This window comes from Heteronotia binoei, chromosome 8 (assembly GCF_032191835.1).
Source record: "Heteronotia binoei isolate CCM8104 ecotype False Entrance Well chromosome 8, APGP_CSIRO_Hbin_v1, whole genome shotgun sequence".
In the NCBI taxonomy this organism is placed as follows: domain Eukaryota; kingdom Metazoa; phylum Chordata; class Lepidosauria; order Squamata; family Gekkonidae; genus Heteronotia; species Heteronotia binoei.
In genome coordinates this window covers 37,644,116-37,664,123 of record NC_083230.1, presented here as the reverse complement: position 1 = coordinate 37,664,123, position 20,008 = coordinate 37,644,116, and the positions used below count along the sequence as shown (strand labels likewise).

Sequence of the window (20,008 nt, the reverse complement as noted above, 5' to 3'; positions counted from 1 at the left end):
CTATGCTTTCCCCACAGCAAGCTGGGTTCTCATTTTACCGACCTCAGAAGGATGGAAGGCTGAGTCAACCTTGAGCTGGCTACCTGAAAACCCAGCTTCCACCGGGTGTCATATTATTATTATTATTATTATTACTACATTGTAATATATAATGAAATAATTATACAGCTCATGGCCTGGTTGCTATCAGGCCACGGACCGGTACTGGTCCATGACCCAGAGGTTGGGGACCCCTGATTCAGAGGAACTGGTTGGCCACTGTGTGAGACAGGATGCTCGACCAGATGGACCATTGGTCTTATCCAGCAGGACTCTTCTTAAGTTAACTGAATAAAACCCAAATTCAGCATATATAGAAGCCTGTGACTTAGTCACTGAGATCCTCTTTTTATTCCTCACAGTACTGCTACACTTCATTGATTCATTCACTGTCTGCTGCCTCCTGGACTCATCTAACAGAACAGAGGGATAAAGTCGTCACTGTGAGTTTCCTGTTCACTTCCATTGTTAGAAAAGGCCAGGTGCAGTATGCATGACCAAGTGAACACTGCAGCACTGGAGAGCTCTACTGGGAGCCCTTTGATCATGCAGTGATCATTCACACTGGTAGCCCTTTGATTACGTGCTGTGTAAAGTGGAGTTAGGTAACAGCTGGAAACAAATGTCTCTTTAGGATGATCGAAGATGATTTAAATAGAAAAAGGAAGGCAAGGCAGTAGTTTTGGGAAAGGATACTGGATAAATCTTTTTACAGTCTAGTTCAGAATCAATGTTAATAAACTTAGAAAGCTAAACTCTGTTTATGATTGTACTGTTAGTGTGGCTATAGTCAGGGCAGTTAGAAAAGGGATTAGCATAGGGGTGGCCAAACTTGCTTAATATAAGAGCTGCAAGATATGAACAAATATTACATACATGTCTTCCATTAAAACTCTTAATGCTTTCTTTATACAAAAGATAAAACACATATGTACACACTTTACAACACGACCATGCTAGAAGGAGACTTTAAAAAAAAGCTGGAAATAACAGTCCGCTTAAGACCAGCATAGGGGAAGCAATTTTTTTTTTTTTTTTGCACCAGTGGAAGAAGAAAACACATGCACCAATGTTGGTTTCTTCAAGAGCAAATGAACTACTGCCTCCTTCAGCCTTGCTAGGAAGGTCCCTGAAGAAAGGGACAAATTGACTTCTAACAGACGGGCAGTTTGGGGTGGTTGGGAAGCATTCCGTCTGGAGGCACCTCAGAAGTCGGACTGCTCTTTCTTCCCCCGACAAGTTAAGTGCTTATGCACTCATGTGCTCAAGACAGTTTTTTAAAGAAAAAAAGGCAGAAGCAGCTTCGGGCGGTTTGGTGCTTTCACACAATCAAGTCGCCTTGCATCTGCCCTGCTGCTTCCAGACGGCAAGGAGGTGACTGGTGGTTAGTTCAAAGATTTGCTACCACGTTGAAAGTGGTAGCTTTTTGAGATGCTCTGCAAAGCCTGGAGGATGGGGTGAGTACTGGATAGGGACAGGTGGTAGATGTTGCCATTTGGGGTGATTTGGGGTCAATTTCAGAGGTGTCTCTGAGTTGGCTCAAAGTGCTGGTCTGTAATCACCCATTGATAATTTCTCCTAGGGGGACCCAAGTGCCTTCCCCACAGGCTTTGACCAGCCAGGAAGGACATGGATCCAGAAGGCAAGCAGTTGGCTTCACAGCTTCCAGGACCCTGTCGACATCCTCCCGAGAGAGTTGACTGAAATGGTTCGATATTGGATCTGAAGATTATCAAGGCGCTTCCAGTTTCCTTATTGTATGGCCAGCAGGTCCTGGCAGAGCAATAAGACTTTATCTGTGAAATATGTTGCAAAAGCCTCACAGCCAATGTCCAATTCCCTACCATTTTGTTTGCCCTGTGGCAGTGAGGTAAGTGATTGAATTATTCTAAACAACTAAGCTGGGTACAACTTTGCAGACACAATGGAGGTCACATAGAATTGTCTCTTAGCAGCCTTCACGGCCATCTCATAGACCTTTGCTAAATGTTCTATAAGATGTTCTTGTTGCTCCATCACGAATATGCCGCTACACCCGCTCTAAACATATCAGCTTTCATTTCATTATCTGCAGCTCCATAGTATACCATGGGACTACTTTAGCATAAGGGTTTACCAAACAAATTATGAGCATGGTCAGCAACAAGTTTCAGCCACATAAAGATATGTGCCCAGCCATGTTTTCACTAAAAACCTCAAGTCTGACTGAATTACAAACTACAGGGAGAAATGACTCATGGAAAGTTTGATAGGAACATGAAGAGATGTTCCAAAGTATACATATGATTAACCTCACAGAGATTTCCTAAAATTGAAAGCAAAAAGACACCAAGAATAATCTATTATTCTGGCCTGTAGAAATATATGCTATTTTTACATTTTGCTATAAGAACTGACTTATAAGTCAGTTCTTCCCTTATGTAAATTTGATCTCTTAATACACATTCTACATTATGACTGAAGCATTTCCATATCAGTAAAATGTCTAAAAAATATAATGTAGGAAAAAAAGAAGAAACATAACCCCGTATCTAATCTGTAAACTGTATTATTCACTCTCTTCAGGTTTTTTTTACATACAAAGAAGACTCTCAGCCTTATTCAAAAGATGTTTACATAGGCTCTTGGAATGGGAGTAAAATAGTTAAACATTCCCAGCACATTTCCAGATCAGCATATCTGAACTGATTCGGGTGAGAAAATATCAGCCGTATTATAATGCTTATTAACATTTGAGTCAAGTGGCATCTTTAAGACCAACATATATACCCAACATTATACCCAGAATTTAACTTTGTTGGTCTTAAGGTGTCACTGGACTCAAACTTGGTTCTGGTGCTTCAGACCAACATGGCTACCCACCTGAATCTATGTTCATTAACATTGTTATGGTATTGGTTTATAATCTTAGTACGAAATGAATTTACTACAGAGAATAGCTTTCAACAGGAAATTGGAATGGAAATTGTGTGTGTGTGTCGGAATTTCCTAAAGAAATTTCTGCTGAAGTCATTGCTGTACTTTGCTTAAAAAAGAACTAGCAGAATTCAGCTTTAAATACGGGAAAATATGCTGAACCAGCATCATTCAATGTTCAGAAAAATAAACAAATTAATTTTTGTTCCACCTATGTATTATAGTAGCAATCAATCACTTTAATCAATGATCTCAGCAAATGCCTTATCATCCCATGACTATTGATATAAGTCTAGCGACTACAATACTGCAATCGCTCTAAACTTTGGAAAAAAATAACTGAAGTTTAATCAAGAAGTAATGATGGTGCAGAACTTCCAATGGATAGTTATATAAACTACACGTGTTCTTTTTGTCTTTATGGCAATTCACCACTCCAAAGATTTGATGCATCAGAGATGTGCACCCCTACAGAGTATAGAAATTCTAATACAAAAGTGACACCTGGTGGCTACAGCCTATAAGCAAGTTAGATAACAGGATAGCAGAATGACACTTTATCTTAAGCAACTGTATTATTTTCAGGCTGGTTTGTGCCTCAGAAAGGCAAATGCATGTAGAAGAATTAGTGGGAAAGAACATGAAAGTAAGCGCTTCTGATTGTTTAGTGGTAAATGTCTTCAGGGTGACTGATAGGACATATGAACATGTCTTATATCAAGTTAGACAACAGGTCCATCAAAGCCAATACTTTGTTTTTATCTGGCATTAGTTTTCCAGGGTATCAAGCAGAGGTCTTTCACATCCCCTGCTACCTGATCCTTTGAAATGGTGGTGTTGGGGAATGAACCTGGGACCTTCTGTATGCAGAGGAAATATTCTGCTACTGAGCCACAGTCCCTTCACAAAGCCTTGGGGCCTAGCAGGGGGAAAAAGGGTTAAAAACTATGAGGGGACATTGGTGGGGAGAGATCAGTTGCAGGAGAGGAAGATCAAACTTCCTACCAATTGTCTTCTGCAAATGCTTCCCTATTACCACAATAGCATTTCTCAGCAAACTTGGTTATACCTTTTAAAGTGTATTTTCATTCTAAGGGGACTGAAGATAGTGTCATATACTAATCATTCATAGACAATGCAGAAACTTAACTGGGGAATATGAAACGTGTAAGTGTGAGTGAAAGCTGCTGGAATGGCCTTGAGTTAGCCATAGCTATCACAGGAGTTGCCCTTGAAAGGACAGCTGCTGTGAAAGCCCTCTCAGCCCTACCCACCTCACAGGGTGTCTGTTGTGGGGGGAGAAGATATAAGAGATTGTAAGCCACTCGGAGTCTCTGATTCAGAGAGAAGGACGGAGTATAAATCTGTAGTTGTCTTCTCCTTCTCTTCCTTCTTCTTACCTTCTCCCTTTTATCTTTTGAAACTGAATTCCAAATGTTCTCCATCTTTCTCTTTTCTCCTGCTGAAATAAACAGCTCTACATTCATCTCACCTGCAACCAAACCTACCTCCCAACTTTCCAACACCTGCCATTAGTTAGCTGATGTTAAATCAAAATTTATATTAAAGTGCAAGTAAGATCCATTCTGCATTTGGTGTTATTAATGCACAGTAGTCTTATTAGACAATAAGAGATGGAAATTGTAGATTTTAAAAGTGTCTACTGTGTGCCCAGTAATTATGTGAATAGTTTATAATTCATGAGCTGCTTTAAACATTACATTGGCTGTGGCTACTCCAAATGGCCTTTATGTGGCAACTGCTCTGTTAAGTCACCAGTGAATTCTCCTGGGCTTGCACAGTATATCCATGTCTGGCTGTGGCACAACTTCTCAACACATCCCAGTGTCATAGATACATCTCCTAGATGTATGGAGATAATTTGAAATAGTGTCCATGTAGTGATGGTAAATAAACCATCATTCCATTCATCCCTATGGTTAAGATGATATAATGTAGAAGATGAAATATAAGATGACTTTTTATTTTAGTTTCTTGGCAAGAACTACATTTTCCAAATTTCTAATTTCTACCAGGATGCATTTTATTTTGCAAGCTCTGTTAACTTTTTAAAGGAATTATTTGATTGTCCAATGAGAATTCTTTCCAGTTTTTAAATAAAAAATGGGTTACAGTGAACTATGTTAATGAAGTCAGTTGTTGTGCAGGATAAATATTGAATAATTCTGATTATTTAGATCCAATTTATTCCGTTATTGTTTAGGTTAGATGCTAAAACAACTGGAAAATGACTTTTTAGGGAGCTATAGTGTGCAAATCAAGTACTCTGAAGACATTTCACTTTATATTGTCAAAATTTTGCTAGAAGACTAATGGAAGTTCAACACTCTCAATGACAATCTTGAGTGTGTCATTCTATTTGCATGGTCCAATCCAGCATGGAATAATTGTCTAGAACTTGAGTGTCATGAATACAAAAAGGTGTTGTGGGAGAAGGTTCACATACAGTAATTTGAGCTGTCCATAGGATGCCCCTTGCTATCTAGATATTGGGAAATTTCAGGTGCAGCAGCTTCAGTCATCTGGTTCTTTGGGGAGCAATCAATCTGATTACAGAATAATCTTTCAAGCCCCCAAGAGACAATATGTGTTTTATTGTACCACAAATGTGTCTTTTGTAATTCAAACTCACATAGGAAAAAATATTTCTTTTTTGCCTTTCACGTAGGCATCAAATATTTTCCTTATTACTATCGGGGGGGGGGGGGGGGTTAGCAGGAACGCACAGTAATGCAGTTCCAGCTGGCTAGGTGTAAAGGGGTGTGGCCTAATATGCAAATGAGTTCCTGCTGGGCTTTGTCTACAAAAAGCGCTGTGCACATCAATGGTGGCATCAGGGGATGTGGCCTAATATGCAAATGAGTTCCTGCTGGGTTTTTTCTACAAAAAAAGCCCTGATTATTATTATTAAATTATACACTCATGCAACTTACTGCTGTGTACACGAATTTCTGGATAAGAGCCCAGTAAACATAGGAGCACTGATCTATGTTTAAGTTATTTTTAGTTGTTTTTCCATCTCATCTTACAGACTGTGCATATATTGCCTGGGTTTTTTATTTTTGCATTTCAGGTTTTATGAAGTGTTCTGCATTATTGTATAAACATGTCCAATCTTATTTCAGATGTAAATTAGTACAACTCCGTTTCACAGTATGATTTGAATGGATGATCCTACTGTTTCGTCATATAGATAAAATTCCAAAGGGAAAAATTCTCAAATTAACCAGCCAAGAACAGAATGAAAGAATGCATTATTAGTGAGTGTTTATATCTATGTAATCTGGATTTTTGAAGGTTTAACTATATGTTGACAAACATAGGAAGAATCAGATTTTGTGAAAAGTTACTTTTTAAAAAGTCTTCTTCTTAAAAGCAAGTGTATGTGGAATGCAGTATCCTTATCAGGGCTGGAGGTCAGGCCTGACCTTGAGCAGTGAAGGATCCATTTTGTTGCCTCTGGCACAATTCATCTCTTTCAGTAGTGGCACAATGGTCTACATGAGCTATGAATCCACCTAAATAGGTATGTGTTCTGCTAGTCCACTTCTGCAGAAGAGGTGAAATGTTATGTTTGGTTAGGCAATATTTCTAGCAGATTGCTCTGCTAAGAGAAGTGAGAGCAAGAATGTGTGCCTTACATCCAACGCAACCCAAGTATCTGCCCTATTTTGAAGCCATCAGTTGTCCATCCAGATGGGAACATAATGTTCAAATAGCACCTGCATACATACCAAACCACACAACTCAATCTGAGTATCTGCCCCATCTCTGAAGCCACCAAGTGTCCACACAGGAGCATAATGTTCAAACAGGGCCAAGGTTCACACCAACCACTGCTATGGAGTCCTAACATATATGGGTTAAACTATATGTACAAAGGCTCTAATGGAGCATAATTTCCCTGCCTGTATGCCTGATGCAAAGTAGAGTTACAAGGTTGTGTATGGAATAAGGAATGTTCTTGTTGGGCACTACATATTTTCAAATGATGTAAAGATGTATTATTTGAACTGACCATAAGCAGATTTTTTTTTTGTTACGTATAATTGTGGAAGAATTTGAAAGACTTATGGCATGATGGAAATACAGTGCTTTTATCCAAAGCACCTTGAAGGGAGACAGGAGCACCCTGAGTCTAGAAATAGACTTTGGCTGAATATATTAAAAATACACTGTTGCTAATGGGGCAGCATAAAAACTTGGTTTTATGGAGGCAGAATAACTGAAAGGGAATGATGAATAGTAGGAGATGAAATTGCTAAATTTAATGACTGAGTTCTGCAATTATCCATGAACAATATTGTTTCTACAAGGCATCCAAACATGAAGATTTTCCAAGGCAGCAAAGTATCTTCATTCTGAGGAAACTGCTATAATGAAATCCAGGATTTTTCCACTGCAAGATTATTCATTCCCCCAAAAATTAGAAAGTTAAAGAGAATTTTTAAAAAGTCTTATTTACACCTAAATGCATCAGATGAAAATCTTACCATGATGCTCCTTTCATAATGATCACTCTCTCTATCAACATCTATTGGGTATCCATTGAGTGTCCAAATAAAAGTCAGGTCTAAAGTGGGATCATGTTCTGCAAGACACTGCATGGTAGCATTGTATCCAACAGTGACATCAACATTAGTTGGTGCTAAAGTAATCCTTGTAGAATCTGTGAAGTTAAAAGAAAAAGTGGAACCGTGTACAGCAACAAAGTGATATTCACAATTACTACAGCTCCATTTTCTGCTTTCCCATATGCATAAAGAAGATGGAAACCTTATTGCAGATCTTTTCAGCATTTCACAAGAGAAATTTTGCTCCTGCCTCCCATTGGCTGACTGATGGTTCTTCTAAACAACCTCTACAATCCTGGCCTCACAGCACAGTCTGTGAGTTGAATGGGAGCAGAGAGAGGAACAGGGACAGGCGAAAGCCAGACAATCATTCTGAATATTCATTCATTTGGGGAAGAACTCTCATCTGTTGACCTTTTATTCATTTTCCTTACACTAATAAATAGGCTTTTTCAGTTTGTTTTGATTCATCTTCAAATGAATGCACACATTTTGTTATTAAGTACTTTCACACCATGAATCCAAGAAAGTTCCCATCTTTGTGGGGCATAAAATAAAAAGCTGGGTTGATGATTAGGAAGTGTCTGAATTCTCTCTTTGTTTTTCTGAAGAAACATCAGCTACTTGTCCCCATACAAAGCTGCTATATTGCTCAAAAATATAGAATTAATGTGCTATAAAACTGACTCAGAAATTATAATGGTGAGCTGATCTGAGCATGATTTGGGGACACTCAACATTGCACTAACTTCAATTAATAAAGACTAAATTCACAAAACATGCTAAAGGCTTTTGTGATGTCATCTATTACAAATGAAGTAATTACCTGTGACTACAAGAGTAGAGGAACCATTAGCTTTTCCTTTGTTGTTTTCTACAAAACATGTATAGTTGCCTATGTCAGTCCTTGTGACATTAATAATTTCCAGACTTCCATCATACCAAATACGCATCCTATTGAACGAAAATTTATTGGAAAAATTATTTCAAATGAAACAATGTCAGTCCAACAGAGACAGGGTCTATGCCAGCCTGTCACCCCAGGTAAAAGAAGACATGTCACATGAACTGTGCTGTGAAAAAAATGTACAGACAAATAATGATTCCAATAATTTTATTTTGTTACTTTTAAACCATAATGTTTTAATTTATGACTAGTATGCCACCTTGAAGATAGACAGGATATAAATATTTTAATAAATAAATATATTATCTATTTTTAAAGAGCAGAGCACACACCAGACAGAACTACCTTTGGGGAAGAAAGATGTTTGGGAAAATTTCCTTTACCCATATTAATTGTGAGGTGGCTAACATGGTAAAAATGGGGCTTATTTAAAAATAAAATGTCACTTAACACATAGTCATTCCACAAGATCAATAAAGCAATACATGGTTGGTCATGGCACATTCTTTTTATAGGTCAAGTTAAATAGCATTACATGTCCTTCAGTCTTTCAGCAAATTAGCAAACTCTGAAAGTGATTTGGCAGAACTTGTGCCTGATGAGTGATCAAAAATTCTTTAAAAAGGGGGGGGGGGGAATTAGTCTGTACAGAATGGTTACTTATCTATTATTTATTTTATCTTCATTGGCTTCCTCTCAGCAATCCAAAGCAATTTATCACATCATTCCCTCACCCACCCCCATTCTATCCTCACAATAACCACCCTGTAAGGTAAGTTAAGTTGAGAGGCTATGATAGGTTTACAGTCACCCATAGACGTTCTACATCAGAACTATTCAAACCCAGTTGCCTCAGGTCCTGAGACAACTACCACTCTGACCACTACTCCACCTCTCATAAGATTATTCCTTCCTAGCCTGGTCCTTCACTGTTTTCCTTTTATAGATATCTTTATCCATCACAATGTAGAATCAAAGCTTTCTGTACTATGCCACAATGCCTAGCTTTGACAGGAATTTCTAATGTTATTATTACCACAGTTTATACCAATGAGTTAAAATCAAATTCTAGCAGAGAGGTTCTGTGTTTAATTTGTGAAGATTCCCCACATAGCAAGGTATGTTATTGGTGTTTGTTTGCCACTGGTTTCTTTATGTATAACATCCAAAAACATTTATATGAATGGGTATGTTCATCACACATGTATCAAAATGTCTATCTCTTAGTGATTTAAAGTTTATCATAAATGTCCTTTAACTTTACATAAATAGATTTCATAAGCCCAGATGTAAAGCACCTTTCACAATAATCCATTACTAGCAGTGTTCCCTCTAAGCTAAGTTAGTGTGACCTAGCTCAGTTTTTAGCTTCTGGCTCACACATTCTTGTCTAAGCTCAGGAAAAATGGCCCCAGAGCAAATTAATTTATGCAGTAGCTCATAATTTTAATGCCAATAATTCACAAAGTAGAATTTTTGCTCACAAAACTCCACAGCTTAGAGGGAGCATTGATTACTAGACTTAGTAATCAATGCAATAGCTCTGAAGCATCCTTGCAATAGCTCTGAAGAAGACTACAAACCATCATTCAACATTTTATACAAATCAGATGCCAGATCTTTTTTCAAAGCCTGCTGATCTTGGCAGATCACTGACAGCAGATCACCCCAAAGGAGTAGCATGAAAGAGAGTTACCTGTATAACAACAGCTTGGGGAGTATGAGGGTAAGAGAGTTTGATGAAGAGGCTAGCTGGGTCTTTTCTAGATGAAATTTGTTAGGTTGGAGAGGCTTTTATGTTATGTGCTTGGAAAGTGAGAGTTTATGGGGAGGATGACTCACATTGCAGGCAGAAGGAGATTTGGCATTAGGAGAAATACAGGCCAGTAAAAGAAAGAAGCTTGTTCCTGCGCCATAACCTAGTTCTTCTTTCAACAACAGGGCCTGAGTAGTCACTTAAGTGGCCCATTGTGTCTGAAAATACTATTGCTGAACATCAGATCAATTATCATAAGGGTTATCCTATGGAACTAGGCCTCTCTGGGCAACATTTAAAAGTGGGACACAGACTGCATAGTCCTACTCTAACAAGTAATACTGACCGGGTGGAGTTTACAAGAATTTCTGTCCCTCGGCTCCATGTGATTCTAGGCCTAGGAGCAGCTCTAGGCTTGCACTCAATTATAGCACGACCTCCCCTAGCAGCTAAGACTTTCTTCTTCATAGGATAGAATTCAAAGGTAGGAGGCAGAACTGCAGAGAAAAACACACATAAATATTATTAGATATTTATTAATTTATTTTGCATGTGGTGATGACCAACCAAAACAATATTAGAATACAGATAAATATATAAAAAATATTTTAAACCATTATGTAAAACATACAAAAACAAGCACATAGACACACAAATGCGGATGAGGGCCTATAAGAGTTATTGAGGGAACTCCAAACAAAATGTTTTCACCTGCTGGTAGAAGATAATGATAGGGGGAGATATGTATAGGATTACATTTTTGCTTAATATGCTAAGTAGTACTAAGGAGATCTACCAAGCCTGTTCCAATAGTTTGAAGAGATTATTTGATTAATCACCTTAGAATCATAGAGTTGGAAGGGACCTCCAGGGTCATCGTCCAACCCCCTGCACAATGCAGGAAACTCACAAATACCTCCCCATAAATTCACAGGATCTTCATTGCTGCCAGAAGGCCATCTAGCCTCTGTTTAAAAACCTCCAAGGAAGGAGAGCCCACCACCTCCCAAGGAAGCCTGTTCCACTGAGGAACCGCTCTAACAGTCAGGAAGTTCCTCCTAATGTCGAGCTGGAAACTCTTTTGATTTAATTTTAACCCATTGGTTCTGGTCCTACCTTCTGGGGCAACAGAAAACAATTCTACACCATCCTCTATATGACAGCCCTTCAAGTACTTGAAGATGGTGATCATATCACCTCTCAGCAGCCTCTTCTCCAGGCTAAACATGCCCAGTTCCTTCAACCTTTCTTCACAGGACTTGGTCTCCAGACCCCTCACCATCTTTGTCGCCCTCCTCTGGACCCATTCCAGTTTGTCAATATCCTTCTTAAAATGTGGTGCCCAAACCTTCATTTTAATCAATTTATCAAATCATATAATTGCATCTTACTAAAACATCGATATAAATGCCATTTTGGAACACCTGAAGAAATATGAAATAACATATTGCTGATTAACAAAAGATACAGATTCCACTCCCTGTCAGAATCCAAATAGCCTCAAACTGGAGAGCCAGTTTGGTGTAGTGGTTAAGTGTGCGGACTCTTATCTGGGAGAGCCGGGTTTGATTCCCCACTCCTCCACTTGTACCTGCTAGCATGGCCTTGGGTCAGCCATAGCTCTGGTAGGAGTTGTCCTTGAAAGGGCAGCTGCTGTGAGAGCCCTCTCCAGCCCCACCAACCTCACAGGGTGTCTGTTGTGGGGGAGGAAGGTAAAGGAGATTGTGAGCCGCTCTGAGACTCTTTGGAGTGGAGGGCGGGATATAAATCCAATATCTTCTTCTTCTTCTCAAAAGATAACAAATGTACCTTTAATTTACCTACTGATATTAGCCCTTGCTGGCTTAGCTTTATTTGACTAGCTTATTAGTTAAATCAACCAAACTGTGCATTGTATTTTTATTTAATGGAAGTGGTTTTAAACAATACATATGTTTTCACTAACCTATAATTTTCAGTTCAGCATTTGAATAGATGATTCCATGTATGTTTTCTGCTACGCACTGATACATCCCAGCATCATCAAACTTCAGGTCATAAAGTCTCAGTTCTCCTTTCCAGTACTAAAAACAAAAACACACAATTAAGGCATGAAGAAGTTTAAGGATTTATATCTAAATTCTAAATTTACTGTGTGGTCAGGATTCTAAATGTTACCGTGCTCTTAACATCCATTTAAAATGATCTTCCTTACTGGCCAGGTTTCCCACCTGGGACATTGCAGAAGTGAGTTGTCTGATTTGTGAACCCAGCTTATGGTCAGTTTAACATCTTTAGCAATGCCCAGCACCAGTTTTGAGGATGGAGCACACTAGTGCCAAACCCCTGGTCCTACATGAACTCAGCTGGAGGACATGTTACTTGGATTCAATGATCCCCATCTCTGCAACAAATGACCATCTTTGTGAAACTCCATAGTGCTACTGAAAATCAACTCTTTGCAATAGTGCAAGTGGTGACTGGATAAGTCAAGGAAGCTCTAGTGCCTCTTCCTTTTCTGAATCCTGCTCCAGTATGCTCTAGTAATTAACATAAATTTTCAGTATGATCTCTAGTGCTTCTGAATCCAGCTTGAACATCTGGCATTTCTTGTCCCATATATGGTAACACTGTTTGATGTAAGATTCTGAGCATAACTTTAGTTACATGAGAAATGAATGTGATGATCCAATAGTTACTGGAGTCTTTGATGTCTCCTTTTTCAGAACTGCAATGTAAATTGAGGGTTTACAGTTTGTTGGCCATTGTTTTGTTCCCCATATTTGTTGGCATATTCTTGCTAGGATTTTGATGGATTCTGTTTCTTGTGGCTTGAAATAGCTTTATTGATACCCCATCTACTCCTGGTGATTTGTTTCTCCCAATCGCTCTCAGTGCAGCTTTTCACATCGCTTTCTAAAACGTGTAGGTTCTTTTTCAAAAGATTCATCTTTGAAGGAATCTGTAATAATCTCTTCCACGTAGTTCTTCAGCATATTGTTCCCATCTTTTCTTTATTTTGTCCTGTTCAGTTGATGCATTTCCATGTTGATCTTTCAGCATGTCCAACCATGATTTAATCCCCCCATGTTAAAATGCACACCTAAGAAGGCATTGTATTGTTTGTTTAATCTGGGGGTCCCCACCCTTTTTGATCCTGTGGGCACTTTTGGAATATGGACACAAATGGCCACCACAGGAGGTGGAGCCGAGTACTCATTCAAAGGAAGCCCACATTCAAAGGAAGTCCAAGTACAGGGGGCAAGAGGACTAATTTTTAAAAAATGCAATGGGGAAAGGAGCAAGAAATAGTTTCAATAACAAGAACAACAACAATATACTGGATTTATTTTTAGGTTCTGAATGCTGTTGTTTGGGGGGAGGCTTCCTTGAATGATGTATGTATTACCTTTTTTCAATTAAAGATGTCTTACATAGTTCAAGATATATTTGCTATTGATTACAAAAGCATCAGGATTGTAAAGCAAGGTTGTATGTACTGTAGAAAAATAAGCTTTTCAACTCATCAAAAACCTCATATAAACACTACAATCAACATTTGGCTAAAACAGTGTGGATTATTTTAAAAGTAGGACTGGCAAAAGCTTTAATACACAAGCAGAGATGAGATGAGGCAAGCATGTATTTTTCTATTTATAATTTTTTTCCTAGTTCATACATAGACTTTATATTTATACATTTGCTTTCTGTTGCTGTAGTAAAAGAAAAGAAATCTGTCTGCATGGTGCAGACAATAATTTAAGCCTACCGGTAATCCATTTTTCAACCACCGGATTGTTGGAATCGGCTTGCCAGTAGCTGTGCAAACCCAGTGTAAATCACTGCCCAAATCTCTCTCAGTATCATTGATATGTTCCACCCATTCTGGCATTGCTGAAAGACAAACACAAATCTTATTACTGCATACTTGATTAATGCCAGTTTACACTCCCTCTTTCTACAGCCATTTGTTTCTCCACGTAGTTGTGCCTGAACAGTTGGCATGCCTGCTTCTTGCATCTTACTCGTGACAGATTCACTGCGGTTTCCAGGTTGAGATAATCAAAGACAGGGGTGTAGCCATAGAATTTCACATTTTGCTAGCCTTTTTGAACTGCTCTCCAACTCAATATATTCTGCACCAGTTTAATTAATACTAAGTATACGATCTTAAGAACAATGTCCTGGGGGTAACCCCATAAAATAGAGTAAAGCTGATATGAAGCTGATCATGCCCATGTGGATGATCTGTCAAAATATAGACTGCTTTGAAGGTTTAAAAAGCAGCATGGCTCTGTGGCAGAGCAACTGCTTGGCATGCAGAAAGTCCCAGGTTTAGTCCCTGGCAACTCCATCTCAAAGGATCAGGAGGTGGGTCATGTGAAAGCCCTCTTCCTGAGATCCTACAGAGCCAGTGTCAAGCAGGGTACACTGTGCTGACCTTGATAAATCAATGAGCTGATTTAGCATAAGGCAGATTCCACAGCTGGATCTAGGGGTGAGGGGCAGAGGAGGGTGTTTGCCCCGGGTATGGAGTCCATTGTATTCTATGGGACCATAAGATAGAATGGCTCATAAGGAGAGGGGTCGTTTTTTAATTTTGCCCCCCCTCAAAAAAACATATAGATCCGGTCCTGGCAGATTCATGTGTCTATGCAATCTAACCATTGCCAGATGACAAAGGCCCAATATTCAATGAGGCGGGGTAAGCCTGTGTCTGGGCTGTGATATTTGAAATTGCAAGTGGCTGCAGTAAGGGAGAAGACTAGGCTAGAACCTTGGTTGTAAACATCTAATTTTCTATGCACAAAGAAACACATTCATTCGAGAGTTTCTACCTGCCATCTGAAATAGCATGGAGTAGGCACAGGTTTACCACCTCAGGGAGAACTAAGCTAGCAACACAGATCTTTCAAACACTTGAATTCTTTAAAATATCACACAGACATACTTTCTGCCTTTCATACCAAGGAAAAGTCAATTGGAACTGACTCGAGCAAACTACTAACACTGAAGGACTTATGATACAGCCTAATTTACATCCTGATTGACTAAACGTTGACAAAAATGTTTAAAGCTATACAATAAAGTTTCAAATAAAATACAAAACTGTACCCCTTGTACTTGGATTTCACATGTTTTCTAATTGAAACATAACCTTTTCAAATAATGATATACAAAGCAACAGATATAAATTGTGAAATTTTCAGCATAAAATCTAGAATGATGTAATACGTGAAAAATTATTCTACCTTGAACATAAACATTTGCTGAATGTTTATCCTTCCCTCTGTGATTTTCAGCTTCACATTCGTAAGTCCCTTCATCTTCAAACTGGATATTGAAGATCTTGAGAACTGCACCAGATGCGCTTATCTCAGCAGAGGTCGGCATGGGTTCACGGTACTTAGACCATCTAAGCTCAGGTACAGGGCTTTGGAGAAAACAGAGCATGTCAATAGAGAGGACTTGGCTCCTTTTGGTCCAGGCCTCCAAGCATGCTGCCCTGTGCCTTTACTTATCAAGTAATTCCCATTTCCTTTCTTCAAATTCATTTTTCCTGACTTTACACTCTCTGGATCCAAGTGAGCCCTTTGCCTTTGGTGTTCTTCCAATGACTCCATCCTACTCTCAGCCCTTACCTTGACAATCTAATACAAGTTCTAAATTCTGTACAGTGCCTATACTGCTTAACAGCTGTAGAACTATAATATTAACAATGTTCTCTCACATAATGAGAACCTTAATACAAATTTATCAGATGGAATTGTGTAATTAGAGACATAGTCATAGCAGAGAAGAAAGGCAGGGTTGGGGAAGACTTGCAAACCCAGACACAGAAACTATTCAGATAATATGTACCACATCTGTGTTTTTCAGAGGCATGGCCAATTATTTATTTAAAACATTTATTAGCTGCCTTTCTTCCTTATGGAGCTTAATGTGGCTTACAATATACATCAAACAGAGTGCATAAAAGTATATAAAACCAACATATATACATGGGTGACCCAGTAGATGTTGCTCACCTAGACTTTTGATAAAGTTCCTCATCAAATTATCTTAAGTAAACTCATCAGTTATTTGCTTAGCTGATCTGCAGGGTGGTCTGTGACCGCAGGGTTCATGGTTGGTGGGAGGGGAGTTAAGCCAAGGCTTACCCCCTCTGAGGTGGGAAAAGCATGGATTGAAGGGATTTTGAGTAGACAAACACCCTGAGATATCAGCGACTGGGGGGGGGGTTCCCTCAAACTGGGTACCTATGGGCTTTGCAGTCAGGGTGTCATAGTTGGGGGCCTCTTTGGGGTTGGAGGAGCATACAACAAGACTTAAGGCTTGGCAGCTGTGGGCTGGAACATGCACTCCCTCCCCTCTATGCATTGGCATGCAGGCCACGATGAACAAGGTCCAGAAGATCCCAGACCTGGTTCTGAGCTAGGGTGGGTTTGCCCATGCTTTAATGTGTTAATGAGATAGTGCAGATCAGCTTATGTTTAAATAGTGTTCCCAATTTAACCTACAACTTGTGTCATGCTTCATTCAAGGGACGAACAGGCAAATGCTCCTAAATTAAATCAGCAGTCATGGGATAAGAGGACAATTCCTCTTGTGGATTAAAAATTGGTTAATTAACAGAAAACAGAGAGTGAGTTTAAATGGGCAGTTTTCACAGTTGGTAAGTAGTGGGGTACCCCAGGGCTCAGTACTAGGTCTGGTGCTTTTAAACTTGTTCTTTAATTATTTGGAGTTGGGAGTAAACAGTGAAGTGGCTAAGTTTTTGAATTACATTAAGTTGTTCAGGAAAGTGAGAACCACGAAGGACTGTGAGGAGTTCCAAAGGGATCTTTCAAGGTTGGTCACGTAGGCATCAATGTGCTCTAATGCACATAGCCCAGGCAAGCCCAGTCTTATCAGATCTCAGAAGCTAAGTGGGGCTGGTCCTGGCAAATATTTGGATGGGAGACCTCCTTGGAATACTAGCAGTTGGGAAGCAGGGACAGGTTTTATTCAGCCACATCTCTGAAATCCTCCATGTCCCCAGTAGGGGTCAGTCACCAGAGCCATGTGATCCACCATCATGTGACCTGGGCTGGCTTGGCTGGCACAGGTACAGTGAGGCTGCTGCTGGCAAGCTGAGTCCTCTTCCTCTGGTGTAGATGGGTTCACCACCCGTTGCTTGAGTGACATTTAAAAGGGGGAGCCAAGTCCTCTTCCATATTTAAAAAGGAGGAGCCCAGTCCTCTTCCTCATCTACTGGCTTTTTCATCTACATGAATCATGAGGGCAGCAGAGTGGAGGAGTAGATGGCAGCCTTCTGTGGTAACCAGAAAAAAGCCCACAGGAAAAAAGCTCACAGGAAAAAAAAACCATGGTCATAAATGCTCACAGGAAAAAAGCCCATATGGAAAAATGCCCACATGGAAAAAGCCCACACAGAAAAAGCCCTCATGTAAAGAGGCCCACATGGAAAAATACCATGTAAAGCACCATAAATATTTATAATTATGGATAACCATTCACCTCCATTTATGAGAATGAACAGGTATTACCTATATTTTATGATGTGATTTTAGGATTAAAATATGTCATATTCACACGCAACAATTTATGTTGTGATTTTATCAAGTATAATTAAATAATAATTTTGCTATGTTATTAGTATATTAATTCATTATTATACAAAAGTAGCCTGTATGAAGAGGACTTTAATGCTACTGAGTATAAAGGTTTGGAAGGGAAAATACAGGAATTAAAAGTGACCATGAACTTTATTAAGAAGGAAAAACAATAATAACAGAAATCAGGGCTTTTTTTGTAGCAGGAACTCCTTTGCATATTAGGCCACACACCCCTGATGTAGCCAATCCTCCTTGAGCTTACAATAGGCTCTGTACTAACATCAGGGGTGTGTGGCCTAAGATGCAAAGGAGCTCCTGCTACAAAAAAAGCCCTGACAGAAATTAAACGCTATATAGAAATATTATAACATAAAATTGAATACTCTAAATTCATTAATTTACAATTTGTCAACCTTTTAAATGTTGGTATGAAGTAATTTCTAAAGTACTGTCTAATATTCACAGCTTTTGAACAATTATATGGCTTAAAATTTTTCAAATAATATTATTTACTTATTTTGTTATTAAAAATTAAAACCATAAGATAACAAAACCATCAAAATAAGTCGATTTCCTAGCTCAGTTTCCCTTTACTTGTATGTCAACAAATACATTCTGCTACACCCAGTGGTACTATTGCTTAATAGTAAAAGCAACAATTATATAAGAACAACAATAATGACAACGATAATAACTCAGATATAACTCTTCATTGCAAATTAGCCAGTCTCCTTAAGTAACTGAATTTATCTTCCACTTGCTCATACAGTTGTACAGAAGTGGCAACCATGTCATGCAGTGCCTCGAATTTCCTCTTTTTCACCTCTAGGCGACCTGCCTGTGCATTAGCCAGTGTTAGTTTGTGACAAGCCAGGTCCCTCTGCAGTCCATCAAATATACTAATAACATAAGCAAAATTATTATTTAATTACACTTGATAAAATCAGAACACAAATTGTTGCATGGGAATATGACATATTTTAATCCTCAAATAACAACATAAAATATAGGTAATACCTGTATCATTCTCATAAATGGAGACAAATGGTCATCTATGGTGCTTTAAATGGTATGTTTCCATGTGGACTTTTTTCTTGTGAGCATTTATGACCGTGGGTTTTTTTCTGTGGCCTTTTCTCATGGAACCGCCTTCTGCCCCCTTGCAGTCTAGGCTGAGGTGGAACTCCCAACTGCAGGAGCATGGCCACACCCTGTCCGACTGGGAGACAGGCCTGAACACAAGGTATAGATGGAACACTATGTCTGGGTCAATGATGCTCTGTATTCTTGATGTTTTGGGGAGGGGGCAACAGTGGGAGGGCTTCTGGAGTTCTAGCCCTGCTGGAGGACCTCCTGATGACACCTGAGCTTTGGCCACTGTGTGATGGGCCACTGGCCTGATCCAAACATGCCTTCTCTTATGTTCTTAACATTTCAAATAACAATTTAGGACTGCTGTAAAATACAATCCTAAATACCATGAATTTATTCAGATATTCTTGTCATTGTTTATTAAACATCAAAAGGCATTCCAAGCACCAACTGAGGCATATTGAATGTATACATATAATGCACTATGTGTAAAAAGTGTATATAAAAGATAATGGCTTAGATTTTCAAAAACTGAAGAACACATGCTAATGGCTACTCTTGTATACAGATAAGGTCCACCATCCCAGCTCCAGTTCAGTCTACCCAAACTTTGTCCATGTGTACAAATACATTAAAATATACTTACTTTCCCAGTGCAAAACACTCTAGTGTCACATTTTGCCCTAGAAGTGCATATGTGTCTTTGAACTTCACTCTGATATCTGGCAGATAACCTTTCGTACCTAACATAAAACAAAGACGCAAAGATGTTTAGCTTCTTTCAGACCGTTTTACCACATATATATGGCTGAAACACCTCCTTACTATTTAGCAACATTATACAGAGTGAGAAGTCAGGAACAAACCAGATGAGACACCAGGGGGTTCCGCAGAGTTCCCATTCTCTTTTAAATTTTAAATACCAAGCATGCAGGGGCACAGTTCAGACTATACATGTGTTTCCCTAACAAGGCAAATAGCAGCTCCTTGGTCCATTTCAGGTCTGGAAACAGGATGTGACAGAATGATCGTCCCCTCACACCTGAACTGATCTGACCCACATCAGTGGCAGTTGTGTTCTGTGCAGGACTCAAGCTCAGAAAAG

The 20,008-nt window shown here is 39.1% G+C and overlaps 1 protein-coding gene across 1 annotated transcript in view; it reads right to left on the bottom strand.

Annotated features, from left to right (window-relative positions):
* CNTN1 (contactin 1) overlaps nt 1-20,008 on the bottom strand; it is a 158,879-nt gene that overhangs the window by 47,500 nt on the left and 91,371 nt on the right. The window contains exons 9-15 of the mRNA XM_060244926.1: nt 19,550-19,646; nt 15,445-15,626; nt 13,962-14,086; nt 12,159-12,276; nt 10,560-10,710; nt 8,377-8,504; nt 7,470-7,645 (exon numbers count right to left, since the gene is read on the bottom strand). Coding sequence (XP_060100909.1) covers nt 7,470-7,645; nt 8,377-8,504; nt 10,560-10,710; nt 12,159-12,276; nt 13,962-14,086; nt 15,445-15,626; nt 19,550-19,646 — 977 coding nt within the window. The remainder of the gene's footprint in view (nt 1-7,469; nt 7,646-8,376; nt 8,505-10,559; nt 10,711-12,158; nt 12,277-13,961; nt 14,087-15,444; nt 15,627-19,549; nt 19,647-20,008) is intronic.